The sequence below is a fragment of the Ornithorhynchus anatinus genome, chromosome X2, assembly GCF_004115215.2.
Source record: "Ornithorhynchus anatinus isolate Pmale09 chromosome X2, mOrnAna1.pri.v4, whole genome shotgun sequence".
Taxonomy (NCBI): Eukaryota; Metazoa; Chordata; class Mammalia; order Monotremata; family Ornithorhynchidae; genus Ornithorhynchus; species Ornithorhynchus anatinus.
This window is the reverse complement of record NC_041750.1, coordinates 8,022,460-8,042,564: the sequence shown is the minus strand read 5'-3', so window position 1 is coordinate 8,042,564 and position 20,105 is coordinate 8,022,460. Positions and strand designations below refer to the sequence as shown.

The window sequence follows — 20,105 nt, the reverse complement described above, 5'->3', positions numbered from 1 at the left end:
TTGCCTGGTTTTGATGGGGGGGCGGGTAGTGAAGAGGGGTGCATCCTCTACCCCTCTCCACACCCTGGGCCAGCCCCTTTCATGGCTAGTGGGAACCATTAAGGCAAGGTCAGGGGTCAGGATAAGCAAGCAGTGGGACTGGGGAAGGGTGGGAAGGGGAAGGGGTGGAGTCAGGACCCCTACTCCACAGTCAGCCCACTCTGCAGGGCGGTTGAGCCACCCACCTCCTGAATTCATGGCCAGTGTAAAAGGGCAAATTCAGCTCACCCCCACCCTGGGGTCTCCCCATTGCTTTTTTTGTATGTGCATGCAAAATGCAGAACAGAGGAAGACTGTCCCTCACAGGAAGGGTCCTCTGTCTCGGAGCAGGGGGAAGGGTCAAGTTAGTGCCTGTAGTATATGGCTCCTTTCGGGGCTCAACTAGGAGTTGGGGGAAGGCCTGGACCTGGGCCCCAGCCCTTCACCCCGCTGCCTGTCCTGAGGGCCGGAGGAGTAGAGGGTGGGGGTGATATGATATTGGCCAGGTTGCCCCTGCCAGGGTTTCTACAGTGGCTGCATTTCTTCCCCCCAACCCCTTTTCCTTTTCTCCTAAAAAGGTTGCTAAAAAAACCCAAAATCGAAGCTCCCGGTCCCCCCCCACCCCCATGGCTCCTTCCCCATGCCCTCTTCTCCTCCCCCCGGAAAAACACAACAGGAAAAGGAAGGGGAAATGCTTTCTTTTTCACTCATCTAATCCGTCGCTGGCAAAAGCTCAAAATTTCCCAGTCTCCCCTGGGCTGGCCGAGACCCCGTCCTCATCTGTCTCCACGGATGGCTGGGCTGCCCCTTCCCCCTCGGGGCTGCTGTCCTCGTCCTCCTCGTCCTCCTCCTCCTCTTCCTCTTCGCTGGTCACCTGCAGCATCAGCTCGAAGCAGAACCGGGTGGGGTTGGGGTCTGGAGAGGGCAAGGGGCTCCGGGGGATAACGCTGTGATACCAATGGCGATTCTCCTCCAATGTCTCCAGGATTTCCTGAGCTCCGGGGTAGACGAGGTCGGCCCAAGTCTCCCAGAGCGGGCGCACGATGTAGTCGATAAACCCCACCTGTGGGAGGGGATGTCGGGGGGGGGGGGGAGAGGAGTGTGTGTATAGCTATGATTCTATTTATTTATATTGATGCTGCTGATGCCCGTTTACTTGTTTTGATGCCTGTCTCCCCCCTTCTAGACTGCGAGCCCGTTGTGGGCAGGGACTGTCTCTATTTGGTGCTGAATTGTACTTTCCAAGCGCTTAGTACAGAGCCCTGCACACAGTAAGCGCTCGATAAATACGACTGAGTGAATGAACGAACGAGTGTGAGGGAGAGAGCTGGTGACATCGCCCCCCCACCCTTCCCGCTGGCTCTGCCGCAACGAGGCCTTTCAGTCCCCTAGGGGATTGGTAGGGGGTCCTAAGCGGATGGGGGAACGGGGCGGGGGCTGGGAGAAGGGGCCAAGCTTCGGCGGGGCCGGGGGGGGGGGGGGGGGAGGGGCACCTGCGACTTCTCAATGCAGGCAGTGTGCTTATCACACATGGGGCTGATCTCCAGGCCGCGCTCCCGCTCCTGGTCTCCTTGCCGGAAGAACTCGGCCATGATGCGCTCCGTCCACTGCCGGTAGAGGGGCAGCGGCTTGGTGGGGTTGCTGAGGTCTGCGCAGTGCACCAGGTTCTGGAGGACCTGGATGGGGCAGGACAGCTGGGATGAGGCGGGAAGCAGAAGGGGGATGGAGGGGTGGGGAGGCCGAGGGGGAAGGGGGGAGGGCGGGGACGGGGTGGGGTCGGAGTTGGGGAACAACGAGGGGGTGCACCTGAACGCGGTCAGTGTAGTTATCCAGCAGCAGCATTCCCGAATTCCCCACCTTCTTGGTTTCCACCAGGGTTTTCAGTTCAGCCAGCAGGCACATGTGCTTGGACATGTCTGTGGCCAGTACCTAGGGCCCAGGGGTAGGGTGGGGGGGTCAGCGTCCCCCCCCTACCCCCCCCCGCCTCCAGCCCCATCTTCCCTCCCCCGTCCTTTGTCCCCCCCTCCCCGCTTCCACACCATGTCAATGACCATCCGGTGCAGGGTCTGCCTTTGCCACTTGCTCAGATTTTGGAAGATGTCGCAGTTGTCACCCTGCAGCAGCCGGAAGCCGACAGCCAGGTGATGGTTCTCTAGCACCGATTCGTCATTGTACATCAGGGCTAGTTCCGAGTCTGGGGGTGGAGAGGGAGGCAGACCCGTCCGAAGCCACTCCCCCGCCCCATTTCCCGGGGGCTCCCCACCCGACTCCCCCTCTCTTTTGCATCACCTGCGCACTTGGGTCCGGGCCCCCTACCCCCACTCCTGTTCCCCTCTTTTCTACTCAGCTGCTTCCCCCACTAGAGTTCGAGCTCCTCGGGGGCCGGGATGGAGTCTTCCGACTATCGTATTCCCCCAGGCTCTCAGTACAGTGGGGATGGGGTCGGTGGAAGGTCCCAGGGAACGGGGTGCCACTTACTGGTTTTGATAAGAAATTGATTGGAGACGCCGGGGTGGTCTACGTCGTGGATGGCTGCAGCATACAAGGCAGCCAAGATCTCCAGGTCCGTGAACACTGCCTGGGGGGTCGGGGGGCACAGGGTCGGGGGGGGGATCAGGGGGGATGGGAGTGTGCGTGGATGTGTGCGTGGGTGCGGGGCGGGGGTCGGATGGGTGCCAGCTTCCGGGTTGGGGGTCAGGCCTGGGGCGGGGCTGCCAGGATGCCAAGAGCTCACGGGTCAGAATGACCCAGTTTGGGTGTCTTTCCAGCCCTGCTCGGAGGCTTTCTGGTCAGAGACCTGGGCCGAGCAAGGCTAGGCCAACCCAGAGAGTCGTGGGACACAACGGCTTCGACCCCACTGCTGGAAACCCGGGGTGGGGGCGCCGGCCCCTACTGCACCCTCTGCCTGGGGAGCCAGCGGCCCAGGCAGGAAACTGAGGTCCAGAGCGGGGAGGTGGCGGGGAGGGGTCTCACAGGGGAGAAAGGGATGGGACCGGGGAGGGGCCTCACATCCAGGGCAGGCATGGCCAGAAGAACGTGTGTGGACTGCATGACATCAGCAGCATGCAGGCTGTTGTGATAGGCCACGTCCGCGTGGTAGTGATCCTCCAGTTTCAAGATGTAGGTGATGAGCGTGTCGGCCGGGATCTTGAACGTCTTCAGCAGCTCTCGTTCCTGGGTGGGGTGAGGGGGAGGGTCGGTTGGCTTCACCCCAGCCCCTGCCCCCTCCTTAGGCCTGCTCCCCCTCCCCCGTCCCCACCCCACCTGGAATATCGTATACGTGATACAGCTGAGCGAACGGCCTTTGGAGAACTCTGCTACGCGGAAGATGTTCAGCCCCCACTTGTCAAGATTTTCCAGCTCCTGGAAGAGGCAGGGTGAGGTCAGCGGTGGCCGGGGTTGGGGTGGGAGGGTGGGGGGCGGGAGAGGAGGGGAGGGGAACTCCCATTTTCCCTCCCTGGTCCCCCCCCACCTGGCTGAGCAGCTCTTCCTGGTCTGTCTTGATCCCAAAGCGGGGAAAGCTAGACTGTGGGAGGCTGGAGTCGACTGACAGATTCTGGGTGATGCTGACGGGAGGCGGCTGCTGCTGCTGCCGCTGCCACTGCGTCGGTGTCTCATGCTCTTTTGGTGCCGGGGACAGGATCTCCACCTCGTTCGACTTGTCTGTGGCCGAGGGGGGAGGTGTCAGGCTCCCTTGCCTGGCCCTAGGTCCCCACCGCCTCCCCCCAGAGATCTGCTACTCCCCACTGCCCTTCAGGGGGCAGGGTAAGCGGGGAGCTCATGGGCCTCCCAGAGGGCCCATGCAGAGAGGATGACTGGGCTGAGGAGAAGGGAGAGCAGACTGCAGGGTGGAGGGCTCAGGGTTGCTCTCGGAAGGGTCTCCATTGGGAGTTGGGGGTGGGAGGGAAGGATCCGGGGCCAGGGTGGGGGTGGCGCAGCCGGATCGGGCCGCTCGCAAGCCGGGGCCACCGGCCCAGAGAGGGGATCAGCATCCCCCCACCTTCCCATGTCCACTCCCCCATGAATCACCACTGGGACCTCAGGCAAGGCCATAATGATGGCCCTCCTACTCATTTGCACATTCGCTCCTCACTGGTTAGGACACTGGGAGTTAGGGCTCGGCTCTGGGGTCCTGGAAATCACCCCCTTCCCCACCACCCCACAAACGCTCTGCCCCAGCCAGGAGAGGGGGAAGACACCGAACAGTGGAGGGGCGGGGTTCCCGTGCCACCCTCTGGGTCCACCACTCGCTCACCCACCCAGGAAGGTGCTGGAGATGTATTCAGAGACCTGGTTGCCCGACTGGCTCATTTCGGAGAAGTGGGACAGCTCACGGTTCAGCATCCTCTTGAACTGTGCCATTTAGGGGGAGGGTGAGTGGGGCTGGCCGAGGCAGAGGCCTAACCCCCTCCCCCCCAAAGCCTCCTCCCTCCTCCCCACCAAACCTCATCCCTTCTCCTTCTGCCTTGCTTGGACTTGGGGGGGACGGGGGGGATCCTTCAAATTATGTACAACAGTACCCACGTGGGCGGATGCACAAGCCGACGTGCACAACTGCACCCGAGCCGTCCGTTTCCCAAGGCGCCCCCAGACCCTTGGCTTTTGCGTGCCGACACCAGAGTAGTGGGGGGGGTTGGGGGGTGGGAAGGGGTAGGGGAGGCATCCGAGAAGGGGGTGGAGTTTCTGGGGAAGGGTTCCCCCCAACCCCTCGCTCAGTGGAGGGATGGCGGGGAACCTAGTCTCCATGGTGACCGGGGTCTTCTTGGGAACTGCCCCAATCCCCCCCCAGACACCCCCCACACATGGGGGTGAATGGTGCAGAACGGGTGGGGGGTGGGGCACCAAGGGCACATTAACCCCTTCCTGCCTACAGTCCCGTGGGTGTAGCCAAACCCCACCCCCCCACCCCCCACCCCCAAATTCACGCCTCCTGCCCCATCTGGAACCCCCAACACGCGCCCTTCTCCAGACACAATCGCACTTATCCAGACACACCCAGACGCATGCACCCATGACACACCCACCCAAGTCCATGACATTGTGGAGGGAGAGGAAGGACAAAGTCATCCAAGGGAGGGGGAGGCCCTGGCGCACCATGGTCGAGCTCCCCCGACAACTCCCTGGGGGCCCCCAGCCATCCGGACATCCTCCCCTGACCCCTCATCCAGAGCCCCCGTTGGGATCTCCCTCACTGACACACAACGCCAAGTCGTAGTGGGGCTGGGTCCTTGCAGGGAGGGGGAGGTGGGGGACGGGCGAACCTACCCGAGGCATTGTCAGAGTGATGGAGGCACCAGAGGAGGTCAAAGCCAGCTCCAAAGGCCAGATAGACATATAGTTGGTCCCCCATATCAGGGAAATAGAAAGTTTTCCCAGCAGACCCCCAATCCCTACGCAGACAGATACAGTCCCTTTGTGCAGATAGAGACACAGACAGTCCACAGACAGATGTCATCAAAACACAGAGACCCAAAGCCACAGCTGCAGACCCTATGCATAGGTACCCATATACACCCCCCCACCCCCCCACAGACACACATACCTCATACTCATGCACCCACACCACACACACACACACACATACACACATAGAGGCACAGTTTTCCTTGTTCTGGGGAGAAGAGAACCGGCAGGGGCGAGAGAGTGTGAGTTCTGCTGCACAAATTACTAACACTAGAAGCAATTCCTTCACACAGGTTCTTGGCCCTGAGTCTCAGGACCGTGGCTCATCCTGGGTTCCTTAAGCGAGACTCCATCCTCCTCATCATCATGATGCGCACAGACCCAGATAGCGGCCATCCAGGCACACACACACACACAGAGCCCGCAGTTCCACTCTAGATCCCCAACCTAGTCAGCTAGGCAGATCCAGTCCTTTGGCATGGATGACAAACAGAAATGCTGACTATCCCAGTCCAGAGGTCCACACTCACATATGCAATCCTACGCCCTAGACCTCCAGATGGATACCCAGACATGGTCCTAACAGAAGACTTGGCATGCACACACACGCACACGCACACACTCACGTATGCACGCACACACACACACGTGCGAGCTGATCTTGGGCAGAAAAATCACATGTGCTACAAGCGGCTGAGGATGAGGGTAGGGGGGTGTGTCTCCTCGCTCTCCAGAACCCCCTCCCACTTTTCCCATGCCCCTGGCCCCTCCCCCACCCTTACCTGGTCCCACCAGCCCACCAGCCATGGTCTGGAGCATGTCTCACAGAAGAAATCCACTAAGGGCATCTTCTATGCTCAGCGGCCGCAGCTGCGGCCACGCCCGGGGGCCAGGTCAGAAACAGGCTAGGAGTAGGGGGTGGTTGTGGTGGGGTGAAGGGAGGGAAAGGGGAAGAATTCAAGGACCCCAGAACCCCTCTCCCCTCACCAGCCAGCGACTACCTGGACCTGGTAGAGGGGACGCAGGGAGGACAGGCAGGAGGAGAGGGGCTAGGAGGAGGAGGGATGGATAGATGGAGAGAGGAAGGAGTTGGAGGGATGGAGGGGAAAAACCAGCCCCTCCCCCTTCAACCCTTTGCAGGCCCAGAGTAGCCTCAGAGGGGCCAGTGCCAGGCCTGTCTACTTCCTCTATCCCTCCCCCGCCCCCCTCCCCCCCCCCCAGCCAAAGCCTGGCTTATTACATGGTCTGGGAAGCCCCCAACCCAGGCCCCATGGGAAAGCCCTGTGCTTCCAGATCCCTTCAGGGAGAGGAGGAGGAGGAAAACGAGAGGAGGGGAGAGGTGGGGGAAGGGTGGGGGGGTGAGGGGATGGAGGAGACGGTGGGGGAAGAACTGGGGGGAGGAAAGTGGAAGAATGTAGGGGGAAGCGAGGCCCAGACAAAGCAGCAGAGTGTGGAGGGGATGGAGGCGTGAGGGAGAGGAGAGGGGCTGGGGGGAAGAGGAAGGGATCGGGGAGGAGGAGGAAGAGGAAGGGAAGGCTGAAGAGAGGGGCTAAATAGAGAGTGGAGAGGAGAGAGAGGAGGAAGCTCTCCCTTGAAGGCCAGGGGAAGGGAGAAATCAGGTCCCGGGTTTTCTGCGGCTTGGCGGCTGCCCCATCAGCACCCCCCTCCCACTTCAGACAGCTCAGTTCCTCTGGTTCCAGCTCCAGGCTCCGGTCTGAGTGCGTGCGCGAGCTTGTGTGTGTCCCTGCCCGTCTCACTGCAGCACTGGCAGGCTGGAATATGATGTCAGGTGGTGCTGAGACCAGCGGGGGGGGGGGGGGGAGGAAGGGGAGGGAGAAGAAGGCGGGGAGAGGAAGTGGGGGGAGGGTTTAGAGGAGGGTTAGAGGACACTCATGCATCCAACAGAGACACCCGAGAGCGTGTGCACACACACACACACACGCACACCCACCCATGCTCCCCAAATCCCTCCACGTGCTCTCCCCCAATTCTTCTTGGCCTCACTGTTTTGGGGGGGAGGGAGGGAGAAGATGGGAGAGCCCGCACCCACCCTGTGCCTTGGGAGAGGGCTGTCTCGTGAGCTTCCCCAGTCCCACACCCCTAGGCTTAAGCCCAGCAGGGAATTCAGGATTTTTTTCTTACTGGCCTTCCCACCCCACTTCACAGCAGCGACGCTTGAGCTTGGGCTGAGCCACCACCCCTTTATTGGACGCATCTCGCCCACCAAGCGGTGAGTGAGACTCATGGTCTCCAGACGGACCAGGCACCAGTCCAGGTTTTCAGGGTCTCCCAGGCCGACCGTTGGTCCATCGCCCCTGAATCGGAAGGGTGGGGAGGGGAGCGGGGCTCCCACCTGTTCTACAGAGCCAAAGGAACTCTCAGAGAAGCAACCCTTCGTCTCCATCCCCTTCTCCACAACGAGGAAGGGGGCGGTTGTTGTCTTACAGGTGTGGGAATTACTTTTGATACTGGCTCTGCAGGAAGCTGGGGAGAAAGACCCAGCCGGGGTTCCCGGAGCCTCCGAAGGCCAAGGACCATCTTCTAATTCAGAGCTGCGGTCCTGGCCAGAGGGCAAGATGGGAGAGGTGGGTCATGGCCCAGGGAAGAGGAAGGGGAGTGGGGAGGAAGAGGAGGAGGAAGGGAAAGATGAAGAGAGGGGATAAATAGAAAGCGGAGAGGAGAGAGAGGAGCGGGGGGGCTCTCCCTTGAAGGCCAAGAGAAGGGAGAAATCAGGCCCTGGACACCCCCTCAGAAATAACACCCTCTCTTGACCTCGGTTCATTCATTCAATCGTATTTATTGAGCGCTTACCATGTGCAGAGCACTGTACTAAGCGCTTGGGAGAGGACAATACAACAATGAACAGAAATAGTCCCTGCCCACAATGAGCTTATGGTCTAGAGGTACCTTAACAACATGGCCGCTGACTGGGGCCTTGTGAAGTTGATGGCCGAAATGGACCTTCCCCAAATGGCCACCACTCATGCTTCATATCATAGGGGACGGTGGCTCTGGCATCAGTCTGCAATCCCTGCTGCCGCCACCTCCCTCCGCTCCCTCTGACACGGCCGGTTCGCGGCAGCTATTTCAAATTGCTCCCCTCTGTCATGGAGAGGGTTGTTGATGGAGAAGTGGGAAGTCGGGGGCAGGGGGGACTGTCGAAGCTCAGCTCTGGTTCTTTGACAGCTCTGCTGCCTCATAGCCTTCTTAGCCAAGCATAGCCCCAGGGACAAGGCAACCAGGACGATAGTACTGTAATATTTATCAAGCGCTTACTGTGTGCAGAGCACTGTATTACGTGCTGAGAATTGGATGTGGTCCCTGTCTCTCAGAGGGCCCACAGTCTAAGAGCAATAATGATGGCATCTGTTAAGCACTTACTATGTGCCAGGCACCATACTAAGCGCTGGGGTGGATACAAGCAAATCGGGTTGGACACAGTCCCTGTCCCACATGGAGCTCACAGTCTCATTTCCCATTTTACAGATGAGGCAACTGAAGACTGGAGACGCGAAGTGACTTGTCCAGGGTCACACAGCAGACAAGTGGAGGAGCCGGGATTAGAACCCGTGACCTTCGGACTCCCAGGCCCATGCTTCATCTAATAATAATGATGGCATTTGTTAAGCACTTACTATGCGCAGAGCACTGTTCTAAGTGCTGGGTGGGGGATACAAGGTGATCAGGTTGACCCACGTGGGGCTCACAGTCTTAATGCCCATTTTACAGATGAGGTAACTGAGGCACAGAGAGGTTAAGTGACTTGCCCAAAGTCACATAGCTGACAAGCGGCGGAGCCGGGATTCCCATAAGACGGCGGGGGTTACTGCCGATGCATACGTGAGGAGGCAAAACGCTAAGATGACACGGACACAAAAAACAAAACTCAGGAAGTAGGGCCACAGTGACCGCTCCAGAGACAGCCACCACAGCCTTCCCAAGGTTCTGCAGAGGAGGCTGCCAGGCTGTGGTTGCTTTTCTCTCTCCCACCGGGGTTGTGGGAGACGGGTTGGGATGGAGATTCCTCCGTGATGTGGAGGCGAGCCGGTGCGGTTTCCACCCTTTCCTGTCCATCCAAACTGCTATCACTTTAATCCAAGAATTTATCCTGTCCCACTTTCATTACTGCACCTGCCTCCTCCCTGAAATCTCTGCCTCCTGTCTCTCCCTGCTCCAGTCCATACTTCACTCCACTGCCCGGATCATTTTTCTACAAAAACGCTCAGGCTGTGTTTCCCCACTCCTCAAACACCTCCAATGGTTGCCCATCCACCTCCACATAATAATAATAATAATGGTAACTGTTAAGCGCTTACTATGTGTCTGTTCTAAGCGCTGGGGTAGATACAAGATAATTGGATTGGACACAATCAATTAATTCAGTAGTATTTATTGAGCGCTTACTATGTGCAGAGCACTGTACTAAGCGCTTGGAATGTACAATTGGGCAACAGATAGAGACAATCCCTGTCCAATGCCGGGCTCACAGTCTAAACGGGGGGAGACAGACAGCAAAGCAAAACAGAACAAAACAAAAACAAGACATCATTAAGATAAATAGAATCAAGGAGATATACACTTCATTAACAATATGTTGTCATCAAACCAATCTCCACATCAAACAGAAATTCCTTTCCATTGGCTTTAAAGCACTCAATCACCTTGCCCCCTCCTACCTTACTTCACTGTTTTCCAACTACAGCCCAGGTCTCACACTTTGTTCCTCTAATGCTAACCTACTCACTGTACCTCAATCTCCTCTATCTCATCGCTGACCTCTCGCCACATCCTGCCTCTGGCCTGAAACTCCCTCCCTCTTCATATCCGACAATCACTCTCCCCACCTTCAAAGCCTTATTGAAGGCACATCTGATTAAGCCCTCATTTCCACTTCTTCCATTCCCTTCTGCATCACCCTTGCGCTTGGATTTGTACCCTTTATTCGCCCCACCCTCAGCCCCACAGCACTTATTTCCATAGCCGTAATTGATTTATTTATATTAATTTCTGTCTTTCCCTCTAGACTATAAACTCGCTGTGGTCAGGGAACATGTCTACCGACTGTTATATTGTTCTCTCCCAAGCACTTAGTACAGGGCTCTGCACACAGAAAACTCTCAATCAATACCACTGATTGATTGATTCCAGGTTCCCCAGGAGGCAGTCGGTCCCAAAGAAGGGGACGCAGAGGGCCCGGGGGGTCGGGTGGGAAGACAGGTTCCTGGTGGATTGTCTGAGCAAGTTGGTCTGCCTTAGTCCCAGCAGGGTGGGCTATTAAAGGAGACGTTGCCTGGATTCAACTGAGCAAGCTTGTGCAAAACTTTCGGGAAAGACGATTATGATTTTTTTATGTATGCGCAGCTTAATAAGGATCATACACAAATGCTGTAGGACTGGGGATGGGTGAGTATCAAAGTGCCTAGGGGATATGGACCCTCGCTTAGTACATAGGCAGCACAGACAGAAGGGAGTATAGGATCGGGGATGAGAGGTTAGTCGGGAGGCTTCTTGAAGGAGATACGATTTCAGAGTGCCTTGATGAAAGGGAGAACTTTGGTCTCCCCAATCTGAAGGAGGAGGGAGTTCCAGGCTGGAGGAAGGGTGTGAGCAAGATGTTGAAGGTGGGAGGAGATTGAGGCACAGAAAGTGTGTTGCTGTTGAGAAGAGGGAAGTTGTGCTGGTTGGGTTGTAGTGGGAGAGAAGGGAGGATAAACAGGAGACTGTAAACTGGCTGTGGGCAGGAAATGTGTCTGTTCTATCGTTATATTATACTCTCCCAAGTGCTCCCCACACAGTAAGTGTTCAATAAATACCGACTGATGGGGAGAGCGGATCGTTTGCCCTAAAGCCGAGGGCCAGGAGTTTCTGTTCGATGCAGCAAGGGATGGGCAGCCATCGGAGATTATCGAGGAGCGGGGAGACGTACGCAGGACGGTGTTTTAGAAAAATGGTAAGGGCTTCCTTCCGGCTCCAGAGTCAGACTGGCACTCACCCCCGGGGTGGGACTCTGGGGAACCGGGGGCCGGGCCCAGGGCTCCAGTGAACCTCCTGGGGCCAGAGAGCTTCCCTGGGCCAGATGGGAGGAAACAAGCCTTCCTTGAGTCTAACCTACTTCCTTCTCGCTGCTGGAAAGGCACTCACCCCTCGGGTGGAGGATGAGGACAGGGAGAAAGGGTGTCTTGGGTATCAGTCAGTCAGTCAGTCGCTTGCATTTATTGAGCACCTGCTGTGTGCGCAGCACTGTACTAAATGCTTGGGAGAGTACAAGTCGATCCTGCTGTGGTCGCCCGGCTCCCCCCCGACCTCAGGGAGGCCCGGGGGAGGGGCAACGGGGTTCTGTCCGTCGGGGTCCCTCTGCGTGGGCGTGGGTGAGGGCGAGTTGTTGGGAGGGGAGTGGGAAGGGGCCGGGGATGGGCCGGGGATCCTCCTGCGTTGGGGAAATCGCTCGCTCTCGCAGCCGCTAGGGGGCGACCGGCTCCACGCTCTCTTCGGATTTTTCTTTCTTTTTTAAAGGTATTTGTCAAGCGCTTACTCTGTGCCAGGCATTGTACTAAGCCCGGGCGCCAAGGTACAAGCTAAGCGGGTTGGACCTAGTGCATGTCCCTCATGGGGTTCACAGTCTTCATCCCCATTTTCCAGATGAGGGAACTGAGGTCCAGAGAAGCCAAGTGACTTGTCCGAGGTCACGGAAACGGCGGAGCTGGGATTAGAATCCAGGTCCTTCTGGCTCCCAGGCCCATATTCTAGCTACTAGGCCACGCGGCTTCTCAGCGTGGGTCTAGGATCTATTCCCTCCACTCTCCTGATTTCTCCCCGCCCCCCCCCTTGGACGCTTTCCGTTCTTGTTCGAGGTCCCGGGAGTCTCCCGCTCCCGCTCTCGTTCCTGATTCCGGGTCACATTCCGCCCCCGTCCCCCTTCCCTTCCCTTCCCTTCCCTTCCCTTCCCTTCCCTTCCCTTCCCTTCCCTTCCCTTCCCTTCCCTTCCCTTCCCTTCCCTTCCCTTCCCTTCCCTTCCCTTCCCTCCCCTCCCTCCCTTGCGGTCCGTGGATCGTCTCGCCCCATGTCCACGCCCCTCGCCCGCGGTTCCGGGGATAAGAGAAAGAGCTTCGGAGGGGCGTGGGGAGAAAGGACCGAAAATTCCTCTTCTTGCCTTCCCTAGGGGAGTTTTCGGCTCCCCCGGGAACCCCCAAGCCGGCTCTGCTCCTGGGTGCACGGCTGTCTCTCCCTCTCTCTCTCACTCCCTTTCCCTTTTCTTTTGCTCCCACCTCATCACTCACCCCCTACTGCCTAGCCCCCAGCATCTCAGTAAGAACAGTCACGCCCGCCCCGTCCATCCGCCCCTTCTCCCTCTCAAGCTGCACCCCCCCTCAGACCCCCGCATCCAGCCCGCCATCCCCCTCTGCAGCAATAGCAGTGTGGTCTGGTGGATAGAGCAAGGGCCTGGGAGTCAAAAGGACCTGGATTCTAATCCCAGCTCCGCCACTTGTCTGCTGTGTGATCTTGGGCAAGTCACTTCACCTCTCTGGGCCTCAGTTACCTCATCTGTAAAATGGAGATTAAGACTTCGAGTCCCATGTGGGACACGAACTGTGTCCAACCTCATTATCTGGTAACTCCCCCAGTGTTCAGTACAGTGCCTTGCACATAGTAAGCACTTAACAAATACCATAAAAAAATGGGACCCAGGGGTTCTGACTCCTCACCCGAGGCTCTCCCATCCCTGTCCTTCCAACTCTCCCTCAGGAAGTGACCCAGCACCCAAGTTCTATGGCCAGCTGCAGTTCCTCTGGGCAGGGTGGCTCAATCAATCAATCAATCAATCAATCATATTTACTGAGCACTGACCTTGTGCGGAGCACTCTATTCAAGCCCCTTGGAGAGTGCAATAGAGTTGGTAGACACCATCCCAGCCCTCGAAGAGCTTCCAATCTAGTGCGGGGAGACTGACACTTAAATTACAGGTAGTTGGATGAAGGAAAAGAGAGATGTGCACAGAATGACAATTAAGCAGTAGCCGGGGAAGAATAGGGTGGGGTGATGAGAGATGAATCAAGGAAGGCCTGGAAGAGAAGTGATTTCATAAGGGCTTTTGAAGATGGGGAGAATTGCGACCTGCTGGATGTGAAGTGGGAGACAGCAAGAGATTAGTGGCGGGAGAGAGAATGAGGCACAGTGAGTGTAGTTTAACTCCAGGGCTGGCAACCTTTTTTTTTTTTTTGCCAGAGAAGCCTTTTGAAACCTTTGAAATGTTGGTGCTCAAAGACCCGGACAATTTATGGCCCTCCACTCGATGTCATGACATCATGCAGTGCATGGCGCAGTATGATGATGTCATTGCACCATGCGGTTGTTTCATAGCAACAGCTGTTGCTGCCAGTGGGGATAGGAAAGGCGAAGAGATGAGAGAGGAATGGGAAGGGAAGGAGAAGAGAAGGGAAGAGATGGGGAAAGGGAAGAGGAGAAGAGAATGGTGGGGGGAAGGGAAGAAAAGGGGAGAAGAGAGGGAAAGAAGGGGAGAGAGGAGGGGGAGAAGAATTCAGACCAGAGGGTCTGAGACGAGGACCCTGAGGAGAGGGTCCTTTTCACTCTTCCAAATCTGTCTCCCTCTCTAGACTGTAGGCTAGTTGTGGGCAGGGAGTGTGTCTGTTTATTGTTCTATTATACTCTTCCAAGTGCTTGGTACAGTGCTCTGCACACAGTAAGCACTCAATCAATATGATTGAATGATTTAATGGATGAACGGGAGGAAAAATAGGAGGGGAGAGAGCAGGTGTAGGTACCCAGTGAGTGAAAACTTACTCTGTCTGCTGCTTGGTCATTCATTCAATCATTCAATCCTATTTATTAAGCACTTACTGTGTGCAGAGCACTGTACTAAGCATCTGGGAAAGTACAAAACAACAATAAAACGTGACAATCCCTGCCCACCAGCTCACTGCCTCTGTCACCCCCGAGTGCTTTGTAGCTCAGGGCAGTAGGGTCAGAGAGCGGGTGAACTTCCTTGTCCTATGTGTTATCTGCCCCTTGCCTGAGGGTTAAAGTGGTGGGCCCCCTTTCCCCCCGGATTCCAGCAGATTAGGAGGTTATGGTTGGAGATTAGTAAATCCCAGTTGGTGAGGTTTGAGATGGATAAATATTGACATTTATTGAGCACCAACTGTGTGCTCCACTTCTAGTCAGAGAGTACTCTGGTGGTAGTAATAGTATTCATTAAGCGCTTCCTATGTGCAAAAAAACTGTACTGAGCACTGGGAAAAGAACCCAAGGGTGAGAATTACACACGGTCACTGACCCTCAAGTGGTTCACAAGAGGAGCAGCCTGGCTTAGTGGATAGAGCACGGGCCTGGGAGTCAGAAGGTCATGGGTCCCTTGTCTGCCACTTGTCTGTTGCGTGACCTTAGGCAAGTCACTTCACTTCTCTGTGCCTCAGTGACCTCATCTGTAAAATGGGGATTGAGACTGTGAGCCCCAGTGGGACAGTGACTGTGTCCAACCCAATTCGCTTGTATCCACCCCAGCGCTTAGTACAGTGCCTGGCACATGGTAAGAGCTTAACAAATACCACGATGAATGAATTAATTAAGCAAAGTATCAAAGGGAGAGAGGAATAGCAACTGACACATAAGGAGAGATGACACAATAAAAACACCAAAGCGACATAAGACAAGGACTGATGCACAGAGAGAAAAAACAAACAGAACAAAATGTACCCAGTGCTTAATATGTATCGGAGGTATCCCGTTTCCGACCTCCCCAGAGCAGAAGCGCAAGGCAGGATGGGATCGCAGAACCGGGAGAAGGGTCCTGGTGGCGAGGCAGCCCGGCTGTTTGGAGGGAGGTCGGTCGGAAGCACAGGCGCTGCCTCTTCTTCTGACCTCCTTGCCAGCAGTCTTCCTAGAAGGAAAATTAGGGGTGCTGGGTGGGTGGCCAGGAGGGCAACGAGCAAACGATTCCTTGTTATACCCCAGCACCACCGCTGACACTCTCAACCTACTAAGTGCTGAGCGCTGTTCTAGGCACCTGGGGGAGAGACGGAAAAAAGAAAATAGATGAAAAAAACAGTGGCTCCCACTCTTAAGGAACTCACAGTCAAATAGAGAAGACCGGAGACATAATACATAAAAGAGCAGGGAGCTACACATAAATAAACATTAATGTTTCTCCAGGCATCCTGTTGGAAATGGTCCCGGTAATAATAAGCGTGGGATTTGTTAAGTGTGTACTATGTCCAAGCACTGTACTAAGAGCTGGGGTAGATACAAGTCAATCAGGCTCAGTCTAAGTAGGAGGGAGAACAGGTATTGAATCCTCATTCGACAGATGAGGAAACTGAGGGACAGAGAGGTTCAGTGACTTGCACCAGGTCACCCAGCAGGCAGAGCTGGGATTAGAACCCAGGTCCTCCTGCTCCCAGGCCCCGGGCTGTTCCCACTAGGCTGTGCTGCTTCTCTAGGGTTGGACAGACTAGGGAGCGGATCCTGGAATGGTGTTGTTTATTTTCTTCTTGTCCAGTAAGTCCCAAACAAGAGGAAAAGGAAGAGATTACGATTGGATTTTGCCCTTTGGCCCTGAGAACCCTATCCATAACTCTGGACTCCGTATCCCAGGACTATCCCTAGAGTAGGGGCAGGAACGGGCACTCATCCATTCCATGGTACTTACTGAGCATCTACCCTGTGCAAAGCACCGTACTAAGCGCTGGGGAAGACTCGGTCCCCTGGCCCTCAGGGGGCTCAAAATCAGAAAGGGGAGCGGGGAGATTGGCAAGGGGCACAGGAGGAAAGATCAACTACATACAGATAGAGCAGTGTAAGAACACAACCAGGCGCACCAGAACCTGGCGGTTGAAGGAGCCGTTGTCAGGCTCTTCGTGGCCAGGTTGGCCAGAGTCCAAGAGACGCGGCAGCCACAGCCAACTCCTTCCCGGCCAACAGACGTGGGTGGGGGAGGCACAGTCGTAGGCCGTGTGGCTCAACAGGCCGGTGGTGGCGTGGGAGGGGCGGACAGGCAGACAGGATGATCGGTGGGGCGGGGCTGCGGCCATGTGAGGAGAGATCGAAAGGGTCAGGACTCTGCAGTCTGGACTGACGCAGGCTGAGAGGAGACAGGGCTGAAGTGTAGCGAATCCTGAAAGCGGTGGGGAGGGCAGATGCGGAATTGTCCTTCCCTACATCTCTCCCCTCCAGGATGAGGGGGAGCCCCCTCCCCCCATTCAAGGAGGAAGGCAGCAGGTCCAGAAAAATAAAGGGAAACAGTTTTTCACCCATCAGGGAGAAGCACACGTGATCTGCTCCCCCAGGAAGCCGTGAAGTCGGAAACGGGAGCGGGTTCCGCGGGGATCTGGATAGATCCATCATCGTCATCACCAGAAGCGTGTATTGAGTGGCTAGATAGAGATCTGTCCATTGGATTCCAAGAGGACACCTGTAAGCGCACGTATGGCCGAAAAGGCCGACGAGGGACCCACAGTGGTAGCCACATTTTATACACAGAAAGGCTATCTCCCTGGTTGTGTTGTCATAGTTATTGGCCGTGCTGTTTTCTCTTCTGCCTCCTCGTCGCTCATCCTTCTCAGAGCTTTTGCTCAAAAAGAGTCGCTCGTTTCCTGACAGCAGTGCACCACGCGCATCTATCCTTGGCAATTGACTCCTAGGTTCTGGCTGGGATGCAGCCTTGTCGGAAGCTTCGTTTTACCGTGACCCCTTTCGGCGCTCACTGTGTGCAGAGCACTTTACGAAGCTCTTGGGGGAGTACAGAGGAGTTGGGAGACACGATCCCTGTCCTTGAGGAGTTTAGAATTTTGCGGGGGAGACAGACACTTCAATAAAGGATATAAATTAGAGCCTTTAGAACATAAGTACTTAAGTGCAGCGGGAGCTGTAGTACGTAACCGCTAACTGCCGCTTCTCTCTATCACCCAGGACCCTTGCTCCTGAAATGTTCTGCGTGCCTGCCGGGCTGTGGGGATTCAAGCCGCAGCTGAGTGCCCTCAGTGTCTCCCACCGCCCCCGCCAGCCGGTCAGACTGACAGACAGCCACACCGTCTCCTCGAGAAACGACCCTGGCTCTCCTCCGCACCACGGAGGAGACGCCATCCTGTCCTTCCTCCCTCCACTCCGGCGGGAAAGAGAAAAGCCCCCGCAGCCGGAGGCCGCCGCCGCCAAACCCCCAGAAGACTGGCGGCGGCTGGAGCGGTCGCTGTGGCTGCAGCGTATCCTGAACTCTGAGCCCTAGGAGCTGGAAATTCTGCTCCTCTAGCCGCAGCACCCTACTGATTTTCATTTTTATCTTCTGTATTCGTCCTTCCCTTTGTTATTATTTTAGCGTCTTATTATTTCATCTCTCCTTCTGTGTCTGTCGTCCGTCCACACTCCCCCAATTTATATTCTTAGACTGTGAGCTCCTTGAGGGCCTGGGAACCGAGTCTAATTCCCCTCTGGGTTTTCTCTCCTAGTGCTTAGTTCAGTGCTCAGTAAGTGCACAATACATGTTAATTATGGTATCTGTAAAGTGCTTATTATGTGCCGAGCACCGTTCTAAGCGCTGTGGTAGAGACAGAGTTATCAGATTGGACACAGTCCCTCTGCCACATGGGGCTCACGGTCCTAAGGCAGGAGGAAACTGAGGTACAGAGAAGGGAAGTGATTTGCCCGAGGTCACACAGCAGACATGTGTGATTAGAATCCAGGTCCTCGGACTCCCAGGCCCTGGCTCTATCAATTAGGCCGTGCTGCTCCTCTATTATTATTACTACTATTCTTACTACCATTAAGTACTTAGGTGACGGGAATGAACCGAGGCGGCAGTCTGGGATAAAGAGTAGGATTAGAGGGTTCCGTATGTGGGGAAGGCTTCCGGGAGGTGATCCGGAAGGGAGTTCCTGGCCACGGGGAGGGTGTGAGCGGTCAGCCACTGGACAGTAGGTTGGCTTGAGAGGAATGGAGATAATAATAATAATAATAATGATATAATGGTACTTATTTCCTTCCCTACGGTCACTTCAGCATTTCCCCATCACCCAAGCACTTGAGTTCTCCCCCCCCCAACCCCCCATTGTTGCCGATTGGCAACTCCATACGCAGTTGTGTACCTATCTCTGTAGAGATCTTCAATTAGTTTATTGTGGTGTTTCTCCCCTCCTCCCCTGCAGATTGTAAATTCCTTGAGGGCAGGGATCGAGTCTACTAGCTCTACTGAATTCTCCCAAACTCGATAAATACTCTTCTGTTTCCCCTAATTCCTAATCTATGTTAATGTCTGCCTCCCCTGTAGACTGTAAACTCCTTATGGGCAGCAATTGCGTCTACCAACTCTGTTGTATTGTACCTTCCCAAGCACTTAGTGCAGTGCTCGGCAGAGAGTAAGTGCTCAGTAAATACTATAGGTCAGTCGATTGATTGAAGTCAGCGGCCATTCATTCATTCATTCCATTGTGTTTATTGAGCGCTCACCGGTCGCAAAGCACCGTATTAAGCGCTTGGGAGAGTACAATATAGCAATAAACAGACACAATCCCTGCCCACGGTGAGTTTACAATCTGAAACAGCATATCTCTACACATTCTCTCAGGAGCAGATCTTGCTGTGTCTGGTTAGTATACTGTTGTGATGTGTGGAGTGTCAAGAAGCAACCTAGCCTAGGGGGGAGAGCGTGGGCCTGGTTGTTAGGAGACCTTGGTTCTAATCCTGGCTCCTCCACTTGTCTGCTGTGTGACCTTGGGCAAGTGGCTTGATGTCTCCGGGCCTCGGTTTCCTCCTCTGTCAAGATGGGGATTAACTACGCACAGTCTAACTGCCTGCTCTGCTTATATTGTATTTACCACAGTGCTTGGGCATCTAGTAAGTGCTTAACAAATACCATTGTCATTGTTATGGAGAGAGACACTCACACTGGCTGTACCAGTCACTAACAATAACAACGGTGGTCTTTGTTAAGCATTTACTATGTGCCAAGCACTGTTCTAAGCGCTGCGGCAAACACAAGGTAATCAGGTTGGACGCAGTCCCTGTTCCACCTGGGGCTCACAGTCTTAATCCCCATTTTACAGATGAGGTAACTGAGGCCCAGGGAAGTGAAGTGACTTACCCATGGTCACACTGCAGACACGTGGTTGAGCCGGAATTAGAACCCAGTTCCTTCTGACTCCCAGGCCCGTGCACTATCCACCGGGCCATGCTGCTTCTCCTTCCTTTCCCGGTGTTCCCTAAGTAGCACAGCAGTCTCTACTGGAGAATCCCAGTGCTCTAGCAAACAAACCAAACCTAGGCCACGCTGCTCCTCGAAGATGATGACACTTCAAGAAGATGAGCCATGCAGGAGGGTGTAGTAGAGACTGGAAAGGGGAGAGGCTGGAAGCAGGGAGACTGGCGAAGAAACAGATGCAATGGTCTAGCTGCACCCTACCAAGTCGGAGGAGGGGAGACCGGTGAAGAGGCTGCCGTGCCCCCTCTTCTCCCCCATCTGACGTGGAGGAGTGAAATAGCCAGAAGCAGGAAAATGCTTGCTAGGCCCAGGCTTTCAGAGCCGAAGGTTTAGGATCGGGAACCGCTAACTGTGCTTTGTGTGCTGGACAGGCTCAGTAGGAATCTTGAAAATAGCTGGCAAGCATGAGCAGCGGAGATGGCAGCAGCTACCCTGGCAACTGCCTGCTGGTCTATGATGCTTTAGCTTCGAATAGGCACGA

At 55.6% G+C, this 20,105-nt stretch overlaps 1 protein-coding gene across 1 annotated transcript; it reads right to left on the bottom strand.

The window, feature by feature from the left end:
* Positions 1–700: 700 nt before the first annotated feature.
* PDE4A (phosphodiesterase 4A) lies at positions 701–6,632 on the bottom strand. The gene is made up of 10 exons (XM_029053501.1): positions 6,204–6,632; positions 4,278–4,371; positions 3,491–3,681; positions 3,283–3,381; positions 3,028–3,192; positions 2,497–2,596; positions 2,058–2,212; positions 1,825–1,947; positions 1,512–1,694; positions 701–1,081 (listed from the first exon to the last, which is right to left on the bottom strand). The coding sequence occupies exons 1-10, from the start codon at positions 6,267–6,269 to the stop codon at positions 752–754; spliced, it is 1,506 nt and encodes a 501-aa protein (XP_028909334.1). The 5' UTR covers positions 6,270–6,632; the 3' UTR covers positions 701–751.
* Positions 6,633–20,105: the final 13,473 nt, after the last annotated feature.

Excerpts from the sequence above, each read along its gene's own strand:
- PDE4A (XM_029053501.1), bottom strand. The coding sequence starts at position 6,269 with ATGCCCTTAGTGGATTTCTTCTGTGAGACATGCTCCAGACCATGGCTG. Across the intron at positions 2,597-3,027 it reads TGGCCATGCCTGCCCTGGAT|GCAGTGTTCACGGACCTGGA; the intron begins GTGAGGCCCCTC and ends CCGACCCCCCAG. Across the intron at positions 2,213-2,496 it reads TCAATTTCTTATCAAAACCA|ACTCGGAACTAGCCCTGATG; the intron begins GTAAGTGGCACC and ends CTCCACCCCCAG.